The sequence below is a fragment of the Haematobia irritans genome, chromosome 2, assembly GCF_050003625.1.
Source record: "Haematobia irritans isolate KBUSLIRL chromosome 2, ASM5000362v1, whole genome shotgun sequence".
Taxonomy (NCBI): Eukaryota; Metazoa; Arthropoda; class Insecta; order Diptera; family Muscidae; genus Haematobia; species Haematobia irritans.
Window position 1 is genome coordinate 137,728,485 of NC_134398.1, and position 19,408 is coordinate 137,747,892.

Below are 19,408 nucleotides of genomic sequence, written 5' to 3' on the forward strand. Positions count from 1 at the left end.
GCAGAACAAAAAACAGATACATTTTTTTCAACTACACTTTCCTTTTTTGTGTTCACTTAAAACCACGTGCCACTTCTGAATAAATAAATTAATACAAAACACAGAAAATCCGTATTCTCCGTCCATTCCAAGAATCAATCAACACACGACTGACGCGCAAAATGAAAATCGTGTGTACCTGCTCAATGTTTTTATAAAATTCTTTTCGCTGCAAAAAAGTTAAAAAATGTTAATGGTCTTTATGACCATGTAATGGTTCTCGATATGTCTATACATAACGTATAAAAATACTTTTTTCCCTGTAAAAAAGTAAAAAAAATTGAATGGTCAGGTACATGATTTTCCCGACCATTTAATGGTCTCAAATTCTATCATTTAAATGATAGAACATGTTTGCGGTATTTGAGAACCATTCAAATGCTTATTGCCACCATACATTTTTCTCCGCTCGAAAACTATTTTTACAAAGACAAAATACATGGTTTTCGCGGCAATTACATGCTCTAGATAAGCATTAAATGGATGCGGCAACCATGTCCAAACATGGTTTTTCTGTGCGTGTATCATCTCAAATTTCTGAAACAAATTTATTTTTTTTTACTACTTGCTTCACTTTATTTTTGAATAGAGGTACAGATTCTCCCATTAAGGATGTTATTTCCGATTTATTTTATGTTTATGTATTTATTATCAAAAGAAATTTTTATCTTCAAAACGTGCACCCAAAAAAAGTGAACCCACCGTGGAAGAAAATGTAGGTTTATTTTAGAAAATTTTAACTAAAATAGTTTTCTAATTGCAATATGTTACAAATAAGTTAATACTTTTTGTCAAATTGAAGAAAAATTATTATAAATAATTAATTTTTTTTTCTGTAATTTAAGAAAATTGCATATGTTGAAAGAAAAAATTTAATTTAAAAATTGTTAAAATGTCTTTAGCGCTGTACGAAGTTCAAGACAGTTACAATTTTAGTAAAATTTATTAATTTGAGAGACTTATGAACTCAATTTTAGCAAACTTCTGCCATTTTAGGACAATATGAACTATTTAATTTTTTAGTAAAATTGTGCACTATATTTGTATACAACTTTTTTTCTTATTTTTAGTTCACGTCATTAAAGTTAGCAAAAAATTATTCAAATAAGGAACATTTACTCATATTGTGCTAAATTTAACTAAAATCAACTAATCTTCATGAACTAAAATAAAGTTTAGTTGGCATTAGAGCCCCTTTTTTCTGGGTGTGTTATTTTTATTTTGGCGTCTGAAAGGGTTAATATTTCAAAAATTCCTACCACTAGTTAACTGCATACATTGAGGCAATGCAGGTACATAAAGCAATGTATCCTAAGCAATCATTCCAGTTAACAATCCTATTACGCTTGCATAGGTTCAATGGACCTATACAAAAACATATTTGGTTATTCTTACAATTATCAAGTGAAGTAAAAAAGTAAACATTATTTTCTCATTATTATATGTGCTTGGTGTAAATTTACAGCTTGTTAAAAATCAATTACCTTCAAATGAAACAAATAAAGAATTTAAATTATTTGACAATTAATTAGAACTAAACTGGTATAAATTTGGAGAATAATGATTGGGATGAATTCAAAGAGATGTTAATAACTTCAAATGTAGCTACAATTATTACATTAAAACAAGTATATACGGCCGTTAGTTCGACCAGGCCGAATCTTATATACCCTCCACCATGGATTGCATCGAATTACTTTGTTTGTGGTATCTTAAAACTTCTTAACATCGTTTTCTAAATTGTGAGCGAGTCCATACGTGGTACCTAGCCAGAATTGAAATATGGGGGTCGCTTATATGGGGGCTATATACAATTATGAACTTGATATGGACCAATTTTTGTGTGATTGGGTATCGATTTATCTGAGGGCTATATATAACTATAGACCGATATGGACCTAGTTAGGAATGGTTGTTAACGGCCACTACTAGCACAATGTACCAAATTTCAACTGACTCGGATGAAATTTGCTCCTCCAAGAGGCTCCAAAACCAAATCTCGGGATCGGTTTATATGGGGGCTCAATATGATTATGGCCTCTCCAGAGGCCTTGCTATGCCTATGACTATAATCCGAATACTTACCTAAACCTGAATGGGAATTTTAATGAGGCTCAAAAAGACTTTTTCAAATTTTGGAAAATTAATAGATTGGCTATCCAAAATTAAAGAAAACTAATAAAAAAATATAAAAAACAAGTGTATACGGCCGTAAGTTCGGCCAGGCCGAATCTTATGTACCCTCCACCATGGATTGCGTAGAAACTTCTACGAAAGACTGTTACCCACAATCGAATTACTTGGGTTGTGGTATCTTAAAACTTCTTAACATCGCTTTCTAAATTGTGAGTTAGTCCATACGTGGTATATATCAGACAAAAAAGTTATGTATAGGTAAGTCTACAAATAATTACGAATCGATATGAACTTTTTGCACGATATATAGAGAGCCAGAATTGAAATATGGGGGTCGCTTATATGGGGACTATATACAATTATGAACTTGATATGGACCAATTTTTGTGTGATTGGGTATCGATTTATCTGAGGGCTATATATAACTATAGACCGATATGGACCTAGTTAGGAATGGTTGTTAACGGCCACTACTAGCACAATGTACCAAATTTCAACTGACTCGGATGAAATTTGCTCCTCCAAGAGGCTCCAAAACCAAATCTCGGGATCGGTTTATATGGGGGCTCTATATGATTATGGACTGATATGGACCACTATTGGCATGACTGTTAAATATCATATACTACCATCACGTACCAAATTTCAACCAGATCGGATGAATTTAGCTTCTCCAAAAGGCACAGGAGGTCAAATCTGGGGATCGGTTTATATGTGGGGTATATATAATTATAGACTGATAGGAACCAATTCCTGCATGGTTGTTGTATGCCATATACTAACATCACGTACCTAATTTCAACCGAATCGGATGAATTTTGCTCTTCCAAGGGGCTCCGGAGGTCAAATCTGGGGATCGGTTTATATGGGGGCTATATATAATTATGGACCGATTACGACCAATTTTTGCATGGGTATTTGAGGCCATATATTAACACTACGTACCAAATTTCAACTGAATCAGATGAATTTTGGTCTTCCAAGAGGTTCCGGAAGTCAAATCTGGTGATCGGTTTATATGGGGGCTATATATAATTATGGACCGAGGTGGACCAATTTTTGCATAGTTGTTATAGACCATATACTTACACCATGTACCAAATTTCAGGCGGATCGGGTGAAATTTGCTTCGCTTAGAGGCTCTGGGAGCCAAATCGGGGGATCGGTTTATATGGGGGACCGATGTGGACCAATTTTTGCATGGTTGTTAGAGATCGTACCAAATTTCAGCTGGATCGGATGAAATTTGCTTCTCTTAGAGTCTCCGCAAGCCAAATTTGGGGGTCCGTTTATATGGGGGCTATACGTAAAAGTGGACCGATATGGCCCATTTGCAATACCATCCGACCTACATCGATAACAACTACTTGTGCCAAGTTTCAAGTCGATAGCATGTTTCGTTCGGAAGTTAGCGTGATTTCAACAGACGGACGGACATGGTCAGATCGACTCAGAATTTCACCACGATCCAGAATATATATACTTTATGGGGTCTTAGAGCAATATTTCGACCACCTCCACCCCATACTATGGTGGAGGGTATAAAAACGTTCACTTGAATTCAAAGATTTCGACCTTCCATTTAGAATTTGAGTATTGATTCCGAGCCAAAAGGTGCAGCTTTTTATACCCTTCACCACTACTGTGGTACTGGGTATAATAAGTTTGTGCATTTGTATGTAACGCCAAGAAGGAGTAATCGTAGACCAACCTTTCAGTATACGGATCGGCTTAGAATTAAATTCTGAGTCGATTTAGCGATGTCCGTCTGTCTGTCTGTCCGTCTGTCTGTCTGTTGATGTATTTTTGTGTGCAAAGTACAGCTCGCAGTTTTAGTCCGATTGTCCTGAAATTTGGTATAGGGTCCTGTTTCGGCTCAAAGACGATCCCTATTGATTTTGGAAAAAATCGGTTCAGATTTAGATATAGCTGCCATATATATTTTTCACCGATCTGGTCATAATTGGCGTGTATATCAACCGATCTTCCTCAAATTCCGTACATCCGAATATTTTATGGGTCTCGAAAAACTTGCAAAATATCAGCCAAATCGGTTCAGATTTAGATATAGCTCCCATACATAGCTTTCGCCCGATTTACACTCATTTGCCCACAGAGGCCAATTTTTTGCTCCGATTTAGTTGAAATTTTGCACAGGGAGTAGAATTAGCATTGTAACTATGCGTGCCAAATTTGAAATCGGTTCAGATTTAGATATATCTCCCATATATAGCTTTCGCCCGATTTACACTCATATGACCACAGAGGCCAATTTTTAACTCCGATTTAGTTGAAATTTTGCACAGAGAGTAGAATTAGCATTGTTGCTATGCGTGCCAAATTTGGTTGAAATCGGTTCAGATTTAGATATAGCTCCCATATATATGTTTTTCTGATTTCGACAAAAATGGTCAAAATACCAACATTTTCCTTGTAAAATCGCCATTGCTTAGTCCAAAAGTTGTAAAAATGACTCTAATTTTCCTAACCTGCTAATACATATGTATCGAGCGATAAATCATAAATAAACTTTTGCGAAGTTTCCTTAAAATTGCTTAAATGTTTCCCATATTTTTTTACTAACATTGTGTTCCACCCTTGTGCATTAGCCGGCTTAAATTTTGAGTCTATAGATTTTGTAGAAGTCTGTCAAATTCTGTCCAGATCGAGTGATATTTAAATGTATGTATTTGGGACAAACCTTTATATATAGCACCCAATACATTTGACGGATGTGATATGGTATCGAAAATTTAGATCTACCAAGTGGTGCAGGGTATAATATAGTCGGCCCCTTCCGACTTTAGACTTTCCTTACTTGTTTTAAATAAAGACAGTTTTAGGGAGCTATCTGCCTTTAAATCTAGGCTATATAATATTAATATTAGGATGCATTACCGATATTCATATACTTTTGCGAAATATTAATATACCTATTAATGTACAAATAAATGCCACTTTAAAACCCCCAAATGTTATATAAAAATTAAAAAAAAAAGTTTAATTAACCAAATATACAAAATTCTTAAAATAAATCTTAGCCTATATTTGAAACATTAATCCAAAAATTCATTATCTCTGTTAGTTTAAAGATTAATTCTTTTAAAGCAAAGAAAATGAATTTCATTTAATTAAATTTTTTGTATCTTAAAGAAATGTCTCCCTAATGTTGTGTAAATTGCATGTCCTAAAATTTATATTGCATTATCTTTCATATTAGGACAATAGTATTTTCAGTGCAGATATCAGCTGTTTTCCTGTACTTTATTTCAATGACATATAACTCTAACGGAGAAAAGCAAATATGGATGACCTAAATTTATTAAAAATAAACTAAATCTAAGATTATGAAATTTCTTTTATCCACAATTTATTTCTTTTAAAGAAATTAGCCCTTATTGCGTAAATACCATAAAATGCAGGTCTTTTATATTAGTTCAATATTTTTTTTTAGTGTAGATACAGTAAGTTAGCAGAAATTTAAAATGTTATTATGTCTTAATTTTTATTAAATAAATTAGGAATTATACTCATTTTTAAACAATATAACTTTAAGATTATATTCATGTCTTAAAGTAGTTCACTAATTTCTGTAATTAATCTGTTTGTTTATTCAAACTTATGTATCACATCTATTTCTTCAATGGAACTTCCACTTATTTCTATCCATATTCTTAATTCCAAAATAATCGATTTTATAAAATATTAAAAATTATTGTTAAACTTATAATCTAATTTCTTCCAAGTATCTCTCGTATCCAATAAAGGATCGATTCTTTTTATTGGTGGCGATCGGCGTGGTGATTCCGTTATTATTTCCAATTGAGATGCATTTTTTGAAGTGTCATTTTTTGTTGTCCATTTTCCCATGGCATAGGGTGAATGACCATTGGTTTCTACCAAAAACATTCCTCTTGTAGATGTTTTTACATTTTCTCCAGCTTCCACTAGTACATTAGAACGAGGACAATATCCTAATAGATAGGTCATATATGAAGTACAAGGCCAACCCCAAAAACCTCTAGGAGAACGTATAGATTCATGAAAATAGTCTAAAGCACGATGGTGAAAACATGCAAAGGGATCTGTAATAGAATAATGGATGATTTTTAAGTTACACCCAAACCATATCCATATAATTTCTATGTTTCATACTTATAGGATTATCGGATAGACATTGCGGTTGAATTATTCCCCCATTCATATAAAAATCTGCATGACCACATCGTTCCAATTTACCTTGGACTAAGCCGTTTGTGTGAATTACATCGACAAACGCTGCATCTGTGCTATCCAATTTTTCATCATTGTTGGAGGTAATAAATAGGGGCATTGCAGGATCGAGACCTTAAGAAATAAACTTAATTAAATGTGATACACAAAAGTATTATTTCTTTTCCCAAATTATTAAGGTAACATAATTTATTTCATTTATTGAATATTTTCTACGGCTTTGACCTAAGCATTCAAAGGAAATTGTATGCTAATAGTATGTTTAAAGTTGATTGTCTGTTGGTTAGGTCGGGTATAGTGGCACCCCGTAATTTTAGGTTCACTTATACTATATTTTACGTTCAATTATACTATTCAGTACAATGTTGTGTCAAAGACACGGTTGCCACTCGTGCCAAAACTAATCTACCAAAATTTGAAGAAAATATTGCCAAAAATCTACCAAATTTAAAAAATCGTATGATTAATCAAATTTTTGTGGTTAGTATGAAAAAGTAATTTTTCTTTGAAATAAATGTTTTATTATTATATTATATATTTTGATGTCTCTTTTTAGAGACAATTTTTTGGGTATAAAAAAATCCCTTGAATTGTAAATGTGTCGAATTTTAAATGTTATAACCTAACTTAACCTACTACCGGAGATGGTCCGAGTAGCAATATTTTGGGTTTTCTACTGTCAAAAAGTTGTAAACGTCGAAAACTTCATATACCTGTATAAAATGTAAAAAACGTAACAATTGTTTTAATTTTTACACAAAAACAATGTGCATTGAACAATGTGGGTATTGAAAATACCAACCACTCCGATTTAAATATGTAAATAACCCCGATTTTAATATGGTTATGTAAAATCCAACTGGCAACACTACGTCTATAAAATTTGACACAAATTTAGTCTTTATGTTTCAATACTCGGTTCTGGCCCTTATTATAATTTTCTTACTATTTTTTCGAAAATAAAAAAAAATAAAAAACTAAGACATAAATGTTTCTTAAAAACTTATATTGTACAAATTCTTATATTGTCAAAAACTAAGTATTTACGATGGCTAGCATGATCTAACAAGGAAATTAAAATTTTATTTCTATAGACAATTTTGTCAAAATTTAACGACATGGATTTACGGTATACAGCTTTGAGGCTGTGCCGTATGGATGTGGAAATAATCCAAAAAACCCAAAATAAAATCTTACGAACCCTAGTCAATGCTCCCTGGTACACAGAAAAAAATTTCCGTAGTTAAACTAACGCTAAATTTAACTTATTTTTATTGGAAAAAAATTATTTGCTTGTAGTTAAATTTTATTATTTTTATAGATATATTCTACAGCTTAATGAAATCTTACTTTTTTTAAGTATGTACCAAAATTTTTATGAACTAAACGTGAGTATAAAGTTCAATGACCGTACACATGAGTTCAATATGAACTAAAGCAAAAGAAGATTTTCGTACAATTCTCAAAAATAGTAAGAATGAACTACTGTATGGTTAAAATGGTCATAATTTGGCGCCAATGATTTTCTTCTTTACTTTTAGTTAATTTTTTCTGAACTGCAGTTAAAAAGTACAACAGGGCATTAAAATTTCCTGGTTTTATGTTAACAACGCTTAGTGGAAATCGCAAAATGTGGAGTAAAATTTTGTTCAATTTTCGTGCGAGGTAGTTCATTCTTCCTATAAAACAGTTCACTTTTTTTTACGTGTATATTCGGAATAGCGATCTGTATCGAGTCTTGGGAATAAAGACAATTACTGAAGAAATAAGCCTAAATGCACGAAAACATGTATTAAAGTTACAATCTCACGAAACTCAGATCTAAACAAAATACTCTTCAACCATGAGAGGACCAGAAGACTTAGAATGACTATGCCTATGAATCTAGTCAATTAATATAATTTGAACAATAGTTAAAGGACTATTTCTCGAAAAACACCAACTTTCTAGAATAATTGCACTAGTATTTATTGTATATTAGCATAAAATTACTAGATGAGTTTTTACTAATAAAGAAATTAGAATAAAAAATTAACTTCTAAAGTATAAAATTTTTACTTCTTCTTTGTCAAAATTGTATTTCTATTGAAAATTTTGTCAAAACTTTATTTCTATAGAAAATTTTCTCAAAATTTTATTTTCATACAAAATTTACTCCAAATGTTATTTCTATAGAAAATTTTCTCAATTTTTTTTTTATATAAAAAATTTTCTCATAATTTTATTTTTATAGAAGATGTTCGCAAAATTTTGTTTCTATAGAAATTTTTTTATTTTTATAGAAAATTTTGTCAAAATTTTTACTTCTATAGAAAAGTTTGTCAAAATTTTTATTTTTATAGAAAATGTCAAAATTTTACTTCTATAGAAAATGTTATCAAAATTTTATTTATATAGAAAATTGTCTCAAATTTTATTATATATAGAAAATTTTCTTAAATTCTACCAACTGTGACAACCGTGATTACAAGTGGTGAACTTCTCTCTTATCAATGAGTGCTGCCCGGTTCTATGTGTAGCTCAATGACAAATAATGTGGCATTTCACATTACGGTGAAACCACTTAGAGACTTTAAAACTCTTAGAAATGTCACCACCATTACTGAGGGAGATAATCAACCGCTGAAAAAACTTTTTGGTGTTCGATCCAAAAAATTTGTGTTATGTGGATAAGATTTGTTATTAAGATTTGGGAGTTGAAAATTGCAATTCTTACCTGTTATACGAGGCAATGTAAAATTCCCCAAACTTTTAGATACATAATTTGTTATGTGGGCTCCCAATGAAAATCCAATTAGATGAATATCTGAACTCTTTAAATCTCTAATACGTTCCACCAACTGAGCAATACAGGTTCCAGTGTGATGAATATTATACACAGCATTAATATAACATGGACCATAGGCCAAAGTACTCCAATCCACATAGAATATATTATAATCGCCCTTGCTTAGATATTCTGAAAAGAATGTGGTAAGGAATTGGTTATACATGATAAATGACTATAATCTCTTCCATACCATCTTTCATTAGGGCCAATGAATGCAGAAACATATTAGCATTATATCCATGTATGATTATTTTACTTGGATATCTATTATCATAGAAAGATTGTGTTAGATTAGATGTTCGAATATCTTTATCAATAAATATTAATTGAGCTTGTGTGGGATTTTGTCGGGTATACAAATGAAATGATACATCTTTGTCTGGACAAGTACGTTCTATGGCCCATATACAGGAACCTATAACAATATCTTTACTTTGGACGGATGATTGTGTTGACTCATTATCAAGTGATGATGGTATATTTTTACCATTGCAACCATGTAAAAATATTATTGCTACAACGAAAAAAGTATATTGTATAAATAAAATATAGGTATTCGGCTTTATAAAAAGGCTACTGTGCCAAATTAAAAAAAATGTATCTTTCAATTTTGAACTTCAACTTTTGAACTTCAGTTTATAGTTAATCACTCTTACAACTAGTTAGTTCAATTTTACAGAAAATTATAAAAATGTTAAACTAATCTTAAGCAGTCGCATGAACTTTAATGTTTCTATAGATTTCATTTGATTTGAAAATCTATGCTTTTACCCTCCGTCATTTGATTTAGAGATGGCACGTTGAACATTTAATCTATTTGATATAAAGCCTACTCATATGATGTTTGCCTTTTATATTTCGGGATTGGGCAACACTAGTGTGGCAATCTGCCAACTGACTGCTATATCGTAAAGCTTGGCATTTTCAAGACTGTGTTGTTGGCCGATGAAGCTCGGCCAAGGACCAGCAGTGAATTCAATCGAGTTCATAGTTCACTCCAAGACGAATTTCGTGAAGGTCGTCCAAAATCAGTTGTTGTTCCGGAAACTGTCTTCCTAGAAATCAGAAACACCAACCGCCGAAGACGGATCTCACTTCACCACGATAATACGAGTTCGCACACATCGGCTCAAACAACTGCTTTTTTTAGTATATTGATTTGATGGGTCATCCGCCGTATAGTTCTGACTTGGCACCGAAATAAAAATAAAATGAGAAGTAAAATTTTTTCGACACCTGAAGAAACGGCGAGTACGCTAAAACTTCATGGTTCAGATATACCACAATCACAGTGGCAAAAGTGTTTCAACAATTGGTTCTATTGGGAGATCTTTATAGGGAATATGGTGAAAAACAATAAAACGAGTTTCGATGATTAATATTTGTTTTTGTTCTCTTATCCCAAAATGTAAACCCTCGTAATCTTACGGTACTAAGAAATTCAAAATTTTCATAACTTTAATGATAATAATACCATCCCAATCACATGGTAAAAGTAGAATTAAAGTTTACTTTAACTGTTTTGAATATGTGAGTAATTGTTTAAAAGTATCATAAATAATAAATTATGTTTACGTACCTGTAATAATATATAAGATGAGTGAGTAAAACAGCATAGTATTGTAATAAATCCCACATATATTAACGAAAATTGTACAACATTTCTTTTATTAATTCATCGTATCACAGTATTGGTTATTAGGAATCTGAAAATATTTATTTCTATTATTTATGTACATATTTATATTGAGAATGTTTGTGAATTTATTCCAAAATAATGTGCTACAAACTGATCTACACAGAACAAATTTCCGTACTTAAACTAACGCTAAATTTAACTTATTTTTATTGGAAAAAATTATTTGCTTGTAGTTAAATTTTATTATTTTTATCGAAATTTTCCACGGCTTAATGAAATCTTACTTTTTTAAAGTATGTATCAAAAATTTTATGAACTAAACGTGAGTATAAAGTTCAATGACCGTACACATAAGTTCAATATCAAATAAAACAAATGAAAATTTTCGTACGACTCCCAAAAATAGTAAGAATAATCTACTGTATGGTTAAAATGGTCATGAATTGGTGCCAATGATTTTCTTCTTTACTTTTAGTTAATTTTTTCTTCTATGAGATGATGTAATTTCATGAACTGTAGTTAAAAAAACAACAGGGCATTAAAATTTCCTGGTTTTAACAACGCTTTGTGGAAATCTCAAAATGTGGAGTAAAATTTAGTTCAATTTTCGTGCGTGGTAGTTCATTCTTCCTATAAAACAGTTCACTTTTTTTCGGTGTATTGTCCACGGCTACATGAACGAAAAATACTGTTTTTCATGTGTTTGGGTGATTATATGTTTGGAACTCACATTTTTAACACAATATTTTTAAGTGCAAGCATATAATGTTCGTAAACTAGCATAACATGTTTGGGACATATATGTTAATATGTTAGAACATATTATGCTTGGGACATAAAATGTTTCTAAATATAATATGCTTAGATGCAAACATACATTAATTTAGAAATAGCCTATAAACATATATGTGTTTAGAAAGAATGATCTAGAGAGTATGTTGCATGTAAAATAATGGATGTAACCAATTGGCGCCTTAAAAATATATCCACACAAAGAAAATTTCATTAAATTTTTTTTCTACCAATGTATGCCCTAAGGTGAAACATAATATGTTTGAACAATACAAACAATATTTTGTTTGGACCAATCCTGAAAATATATATGCTTGAAGCAAAATGTATTTGGGGTATATGTTACAGAAGCGATTTTTTTTTGAGGTGGTAGCTGCTACATTTTAGCCGTCTTTCTATTAACATACAGATACCGCGACGAGAAAACGTTTCGTCTCTTAACTCAATCCCCGAATGGACCCAATATTGAGATTCCTCATAAGAACGAAATGCTGATCAGCCAGATCATCCCTCAAGAAGCAATGTCTGGGCATACGGCGGATGGCTGGGCGTTATCATGCTATAAAATCACCTTAACGTACCTTTCTAGATATTGTGACCGTTTACCACGCAATGCTGTGCTTAAACGCATCAATTGAGTGTGATAAAAAGCTCCTGTGGTCGTTTCTCTCGGATGCTGGACCTCATAGTACACCATGGATTCGATTTTGTCGTCAATGTTCTATTGGGATTGTCGTAACTGGCCATATTGCTGAGCGGTTCAAATTTGCTCTGAGTCAGTCCAGATATGCGTTTAAAAAGTAGGACCCGTATTTGAAGGAGCATGATGTCACAATTGACTCTGCAATTATGTTAATCCGAATAGCTTCCGTATGTACGTCAGACACATACTCCCTTAATGTCATGTTGCATATGTATATTGCCTTAGGATGTATTGGCCGAAAAGTCCGATGCAATAACCACTATAAAGCTACACGATCCATCGTTAGGGTTAGATCAAGAGGGTTAGATATCTTAAGAGCACGGATACACCGTGATATTCAAAATCATGTGAGATCTGTCAGCGAAAATGGAATAAACACGCGAAAGCCCAATGCGTCCACTCTAAATGATCTTAATTTTTTCGGCATAAACAAATCCTTGGACTCCGAGTTCATCAACTTGAAAAAGATCATAGATTTAGCAATAATCACCTTGTGCGAAGGAACATATCCCACAAGCAGCCATACCTACTAAAACAAAGGTGTGACTGCTTGTCCGCAAGAACATATCATTGATCTGTATAGCGGATGAGTTTCCTAGGTTACCAAGAAGATATGGCCAAGATGATGAAGAGATGAACTTCCCTTTTATTGAGAAGAAGAAATATCACAAGCACCGCCTATGTGATTGTGCTGCGTTAGGTATGACCGACCTTAGGTGTTTTATCGCTTCAGAGCCACTAGATCTTCGGAAGTTTTAACTTAATTTCCAGTCTTCAAATTACAAATATCTGACTGGATCAATAGAAGAGTATAATAAGGATGATGGGTGTGCGATTTGTGGTAACCGGAAAAAATTGATAATCGTAAGACATTTTTTGCAAGCATAAGATACTGCTGGGCGTAATGAACAGATAGTTTTTGGTAACCCGTTTTTCACTTCAGCTACTTATCGAGTTTTACTGGGTATTGCAAATATAAAACTCATTGATAAAAGAAAAGTTCGCCATTTGTGGAATTGCAATAAACTCGTTCATACAAAATCTTTCAGATATAATCAATACATTGTTTATACCGTGGTAATTTATTCTTTATTCCAAATCTTATAAGTAGATACTAATACCAAATAACAGAAGTATTCGTGTTCCACGTGTTCCTTGTTACATTTTTAAACTTAAAATGTTAAAAATAATTGCTAAATAAACAATAACAATGCTCTCATATCCCATTAATTATTTCTTCATTCGTCAACATACAATTATCCAAAAAATTAATTTTTAGGTATTTGTGATTTGGTTAATTTTTCGTTAAGATTTGCACTAAAACAAAGGTGGGCCTCGACAAATGCAAAGCATAAATTCGATTTAGATATTAAATTGTTCAAAAAATTTATATCCGAAATCAGAATTACTACGAAAGTAGTTTCAAAATCGAAAATATTTGGCCTGAATATAGTGCTGAATTATGGCATTTGGCTAACAAATAAGAGTTTGCATTATACTTTGGTTTGCGCCACACAGAGCAACGAGATAAGCCTTATCTATATTCATTGGAAATCTTACAACCACTTACCTCACATGCATATACACTCACATATGTAAATAACGTGACAAGAATTTTTAAAGTCGTTGATTGTAATTTATTAATTGGATTTTAAACCGTTAATCGGTTAATGAGTTGTGCTGCAACAGCTTGAAGACACACAAATGGATTTTGTTGTTAAAAGAGATTTGATTTTATAGTAATGTCCGGCGGCAATACAACCAAAATCACCATTTATTCTCTGAGAGTTGAAAACATCAGCTCAATGGGAAGTAACATTGAATAAAACATTTCGTATTTGTTAGTTTTGTACGAGCTTCCTCTTCTATTCGAAACATCGCATTTCGGTAGATTATCTTATCTACGATACTTTGAAAAGATTGAAAATTTTACATAAATCAAAAAATGTTTAATATAGTTCAACGTACTGATTTAGAATCAAATGTATAATTTTTTAAGATTTGAATTGAGACATATTAATATTAAATCATCATGGCAGTCGGGAACCTTCCTTCTTCCAAAACAATATGGTTGGAGCATTTTTGAAGCGTTTTTGTTATATTTTCAACGCAACGTAGTGGTAAATAACGTGGTTGTCATTTAAGATCCCACACTCAAAAAGCAAAGGAAAAATTATACACATATAAAGTATAATGATGAACTAAATTGGCGTCTCCCACAAAATAGTTCAGAATTCCTTAATATTTGTAAATTTTACCAATAATATGCCCATTATGAACTTCGTATAGCACTAAAGACATTTTTTGCAATTTTGAACTCCAATTTTTTCCTTCAAACTACGAAATTTTGTTTAATAAGTGAAAAATAATAATTTTGTCTAATAAATTTTCTTAAATTTATCGATTTTTTTACTTATTTTTGTGATATCGTCGTGATGTCAGCGTTTATAATACTGTTTAGTTAAAATTTTCTAAAAAAAAAAACTAAATTTTCTAAAATTAACCAAAATTTGTCTTCCTGGTGGGTTCACTCTTTTTTCAGTGTATAAACTCTTGAGAAGTTTTTATAAACAAAAAATATTCAGAAAAAAGTCCGTTGCTAAACTCATGCTAAAACTAACTTATGTTTATTGCACAATGAATAAAATGTTTAAAATCCTTGTCATGCCAGTTTGCGAAAACATAAAGAGAAAAGATCGATAGGACGGATGTCCACCATTTCAACAGACGTTGAACTGAATTTGCATCACTTCTTAAGGCGTTATCCGAATTTAGTTTTTTTGGATCTTAATTAAAAAATTATGTGATATTTTGACAATTAATATAATTTTTAATACATTCTAACGCTTGTCTGAAACGATTGACCTCAGATATTTTCAAAAATTTGCAATTTTCTAGAATGGATTTAGGATATTTTTCCGACATAATTTAGACAATTTGTTCCTTTTTATTAATTTTTACTCTATTTTGATGAAAAAAGCGAGTTATAAAAAATTTAATCAAAGAAACTTCCTGTGTAGTTAAAATAAAGAACATCTTTAGGAGGACATTTTTGGAAGTGATTTTAAAGTTGTGACTTTAGAACAACTTTGAAATTTTTTGCTTGTATATTATGCTCTTGATGAAACTCGCATTTCACTACCAGAGGAATATGATCACCACCTACATGTACAAGGCCTTTATAACCATGTAATGAATTTGGATAAGTCTATGATATATAATAATACTTTTTGTTTCGCAAAACATTAAAAATTGAATGGTCACAAAAAATAGATACATGATTTCCTTGGCCCTGGCCATTTATACATATTGTCATAATATTTTTTTCTCTGCCAGACAAAATACATGGTTTTTACGCCAATTGTATGTTGTATGTTTTTTCTGACCCTACACTCAAAAAAAAGTGAACCCTCTATTTCACAAAAGCCATTTTAACTTTATTTTAGTTCATGGTATTATTATGTTTGGAGAAAGTTTCCTCTAATAATTTTTTACGTACGTTAGTTAAATGAACTAAAAAGTGGGAAAAAATTATACATAAATGAAGCATAAATATTTACTAAATTCTTACTTCTCACAAAATAGTTAATTATTTCTTAAAATTTCTAAATTTTACTACGAACGCGTCCATATTGAACTTCGTATGGCACTAAAGACATTCTTACAATTTTGTACTCCAATTTTTCCCTCAAGCTACAAAATTTTCTTTAACAAGTGAAAAAATTAGTTATGTCTAATAAATTTTCTTGAATTTGTCGAAAAACATTTACTTTTTTTTGTGATATGGGCGTGATTTCAGCGTTTGTAATAATGTTTAGGTAAAAGTTTCTAAAAATAATTTAAATTTTCTAAAATTAACCAAAATTTTTCTTCTTGGTGGGTTCACTGTTTTTTCAGTGTAAATAAAGGGGAAGTCGAATCTGTCGTAACGATGATCTGAAAAGATATCTCATCATTCAACTCCTGATAGGATAAGATTACGTTTAAAACTTCTTGTCTGTTTTTATTTATAATATTAGGAACATCCCTCCTGTTTTTAAACCAATATCTCTCATTTCAAAAAATCAAAATCATGTAATTATATAGTTCTCAACTTCCTCTACAGTAAAACCAAGGGGAGAACACGACGGTCATGGTGGCCTAAAGAGTTAATCATTACGGAGAAATCCAGCACGAAGCTCTTTAACAAGGTCCACCAGAGTTAAGAGGGAATATAATATTTATGAGTCTGTTATGCTACGCAAAAGTGCCATTCATATTTTAAGGACATGAAATCTTTGTGCTTACGACAATATTTCTTCAGTGTGGGTGCCCAAATATGTCCACCATGACTAAAATACGTTCACTATTTCAAAATATTCCCTTTATTTACCTTATATTTTAGTTAGTTTTCAACATGATTTTTAAACTTATTTTTATTTCGCATAGAGTTTTTAATATGTGTAAGAAGAAAGCCAAAATTACCTTATCAAAATGTTCACAATTTATTTTATAATATATATAGCTATATATATATATATAGAATATAACTTTATTTTAAGTGTAAAATGGTTCAAATAAATGTTTTAGTTTGATGTCTATAAATTCACCATACTGTATTGCTGTTAATCTGTTCCAACAAATTCACACAGTAACTTCGTCACTACAAAAACATGTTTTCAGCATGGTGTATTGTTGACAACTGATTCATTGATAATGGTAAACCCACAGTTTTGGCAATAGAATTTACTGCAATAAATAAATTTACAAAATAACCGGTTCGCAGTCCTTGCGCAATATTTTGTGAAATATATGTGTACGTGTACCTTAAGTGCACATATAAGAAAATTTTGATTGCAAAATGTCTGATTCTGCTGATGCTGAACTATAGCAAACTGCCTACAATTGATTTTTTATTTCAAATTTAATTTAGTATTTATATAATTCCATTAAACAATAAACTTGAGTTTGGGTAGTCCAAATTTGCTTAGAAAGGCTTTATACATATGTGCATAAGTAGATGAGGGTTATTTCATACTCCCTTTCTTAGTCAACTAACACATTTATTCAAATTTACATATTTTTGTAGTTGTGGTTATAATTAATTAATATTTATGGAAGCTTATCAATATGATACACATTTCCGTGTGTTGTGACGTCTTCTTTTGTTCCTTTTTGATTATCTAACTGACAAATGATGTACATGCGTGCATGGAAAGTTAAGAATGTTTCCTCAAATGAATCTACTTGTATACCCAGAGTTATTATTAAATGCATTACATGGCATTGCTTATATTGTTACTCTCGCTCTTAGGATTTACTCTCGCACACTCCTATCAAATGTTTCGGAATGAAGGGTTGCCATATATATTACTTTTGGACTGTTTAATGCGAGACGTACAACGAATGTCAACAATGGCAAAATATAATCAAAAGCCATTTTATGACAATATACTAAACACATACTTAAGAATTATAAGGACTGAGCATAAACTAAAAAAAAAAAAAACTTTGAAAGATTTCGACCGTATTTTAAGGGTTTTAGTATTAATCCTGAGCCAAAGACGTTGTTTTTTAAAGTAGAGATAGTTAAAGGAAACATTTTCCAGCAATCTAGGGGATTTATACCTAAAATTTGGATGCATATATCACCTATCGAATTTTCTTTTTATTTTGGAGTCATATTAAAAGCGATTCACGAACAGATTAAAATGTATATGTCCGTGAATCGTTTAAAAATCTAAATTATAATACACTAAAAAATGTTAACTTGAAACTAGGGCTGTCACCCGGGATTAATCCCGTCCCGAAAATTCCGGGATTTTTTATTTTCAATTCCGGCATTTTTCGGGATCCCGAAAAACTTATTGCAATTTGTTAAATTTTTGACTTTTTTGCATTATTTATTAATCAATTGGAGTCCACATTCACTGCAAACGGCCCCTTGATTTCATACGCGACATATCGAGTTAATAAACATTTATGGTACACCTTGAGTAAGAACTTATTGTACATGAGGTTTACTATATAAAAACACAATTTCATCAAAAATCAAAGTAAACGATACGGTCCTCCTTTGAACAATTAGCTTATGTGAAATGGAATTCGTGCCAAATAAAATAAAAACCAATGATAAAAGGTCCGTCGACAATATGACAAGATCGCGTTTATCTAATAAAAATTGAACTACAAAAGGATTAACACAAGTGTACCAAAATATATCTAATCTAATAAAATGATATGAAATCGGGTTGTAATTTATTTTTGCTATTTTTTGTTTTTCTTTTGTTCATTTCTTGAGTTGGACTAATTTACTCTTATGTTCTTTTGTTAATTGAATTAAACCATAGACCAATTAAATATAAGACATCTCAAATGAATTCACAGAGCTGTAGTTTGTCTGCACACCGTAGAGGGCTCTTTTTCGTCTGCAATTGAGTGATTTTTTAATTTGGCTTTATTTTTGTTTTCTTTCCTTTGTTCTCTTGATGAAACACAAAATATTGTAAAAGCTTATAAAATTTTATCCATCCACACCTTTTTTGTAATGCAAATTGGCTGATTTGTACGGTAATTCTCGTTTTCCAAAAAGAAATTGAGTCACTTGACTGCGCAATTGAGTGGAATGACTGCGCTCTGCAAATAAACAAAACCATGGTGAATTCACTTGAGATGTCTATACATTCCTTGGTCTATGATTAAACTAAATTGATTTAATGTACAACCCTTTTAGGTGCTGTAGATTGTTATTACTTAAAATATTTAAAAAAATCCCGAAAAAAACTCGGAAAATCCCGGGATTCTATATTTTGAAATCCTGAATCCCGGGATTTATAAAATCGATCTCGAATGACAGTCCTACTTGTAAAAATTGAATAATTTCTACTTGAGGTCGAGTCCAAAATCAAGTACGCAAAACTCAAAATTTAAAAGAAAATTGTATCTAACCCCCAGCCACTTTAGTGGCAAATTTGCCACTTTTTTTGGCCGGTGTCACTTTTGTGCCACTATATGTGATGCTTTTTACGATTTTGTGCCACTTTTTCATAAGTTGGAA

The 19,408-nt window shown here is 31.5% G+C and overlaps 2 protein-coding genes across 4 annotated transcripts in view; one reads left to right on the forward strand and one right to left on the reverse strand.

Annotated features, from left to right (window-relative positions):
• Nucleotides 1-19,408, forward strand: part of Asator (tau-tubulin kinase asator) — a 90,284-nt gene that overhangs the window by 48,176 nt on the left and 22,700 nt on the right. The window lies entirely within an intron of this gene.
• Nucleotides 5,655-14,214, reverse strand: LOC142226297 (lipase member H-A-like). 2 transcript variants are annotated; one of them, XM_075296215.1, is made up of 6 exons: nucleotides 13,943-14,205; nucleotides 10,818-10,944; nucleotides 9,429-9,752; nucleotides 9,125-9,367; nucleotides 6,331-6,522; nucleotides 5,655-6,260 (listed from the first exon to the last, which is right to left on the reverse strand). In XM_075296215.1, exons 2-6 carry the CDS (start codon nucleotides 10,852-10,854, stop codon nucleotides 5,881-5,883), a joined length of 1,176 nt encoding a protein of 391 aa, XP_075152330.1. In that variant the 5' UTR covers nucleotides 10,855-10,944; nucleotides 13,943-14,205; the 3' UTR covers nucleotides 5,655-5,880. The 2 variants fall into 2 exon arrangements, with proteins under 2 accessions (XP_075152330.1, XP_075152331.1); XM_075296216.1 differs by lacking the exon at nucleotides 6,331-6,522 and having other exon boundaries at nucleotides 13,943-14,214.

What these genes read in the sequence shown, in the direction of transcription:
- LOC142226297 (XM_075296215.1), bottom strand. Translation starts at nt 10,854, where the DNA reads ATGCTGTTTTACTCACTCATCTTATATATTATTACAG. An exon ending in ATTGGCCCTAATGAAAGATG is followed by an intron (nt 9,368 to 9,428) that starts GTATGGAAGAGA and finishes CATTCTTTTCAG; the next exon opens with AATATCTAAGCAAGGGCGAT. An exon ending in TCTATCCGATAATCCTATAA is followed by an intron (nt 6,261 to 6,330) that starts GTATGAAACATA and finishes ATTCTATTACAG; the next exon opens with ATCCCTTTGCATGTTTTCAC.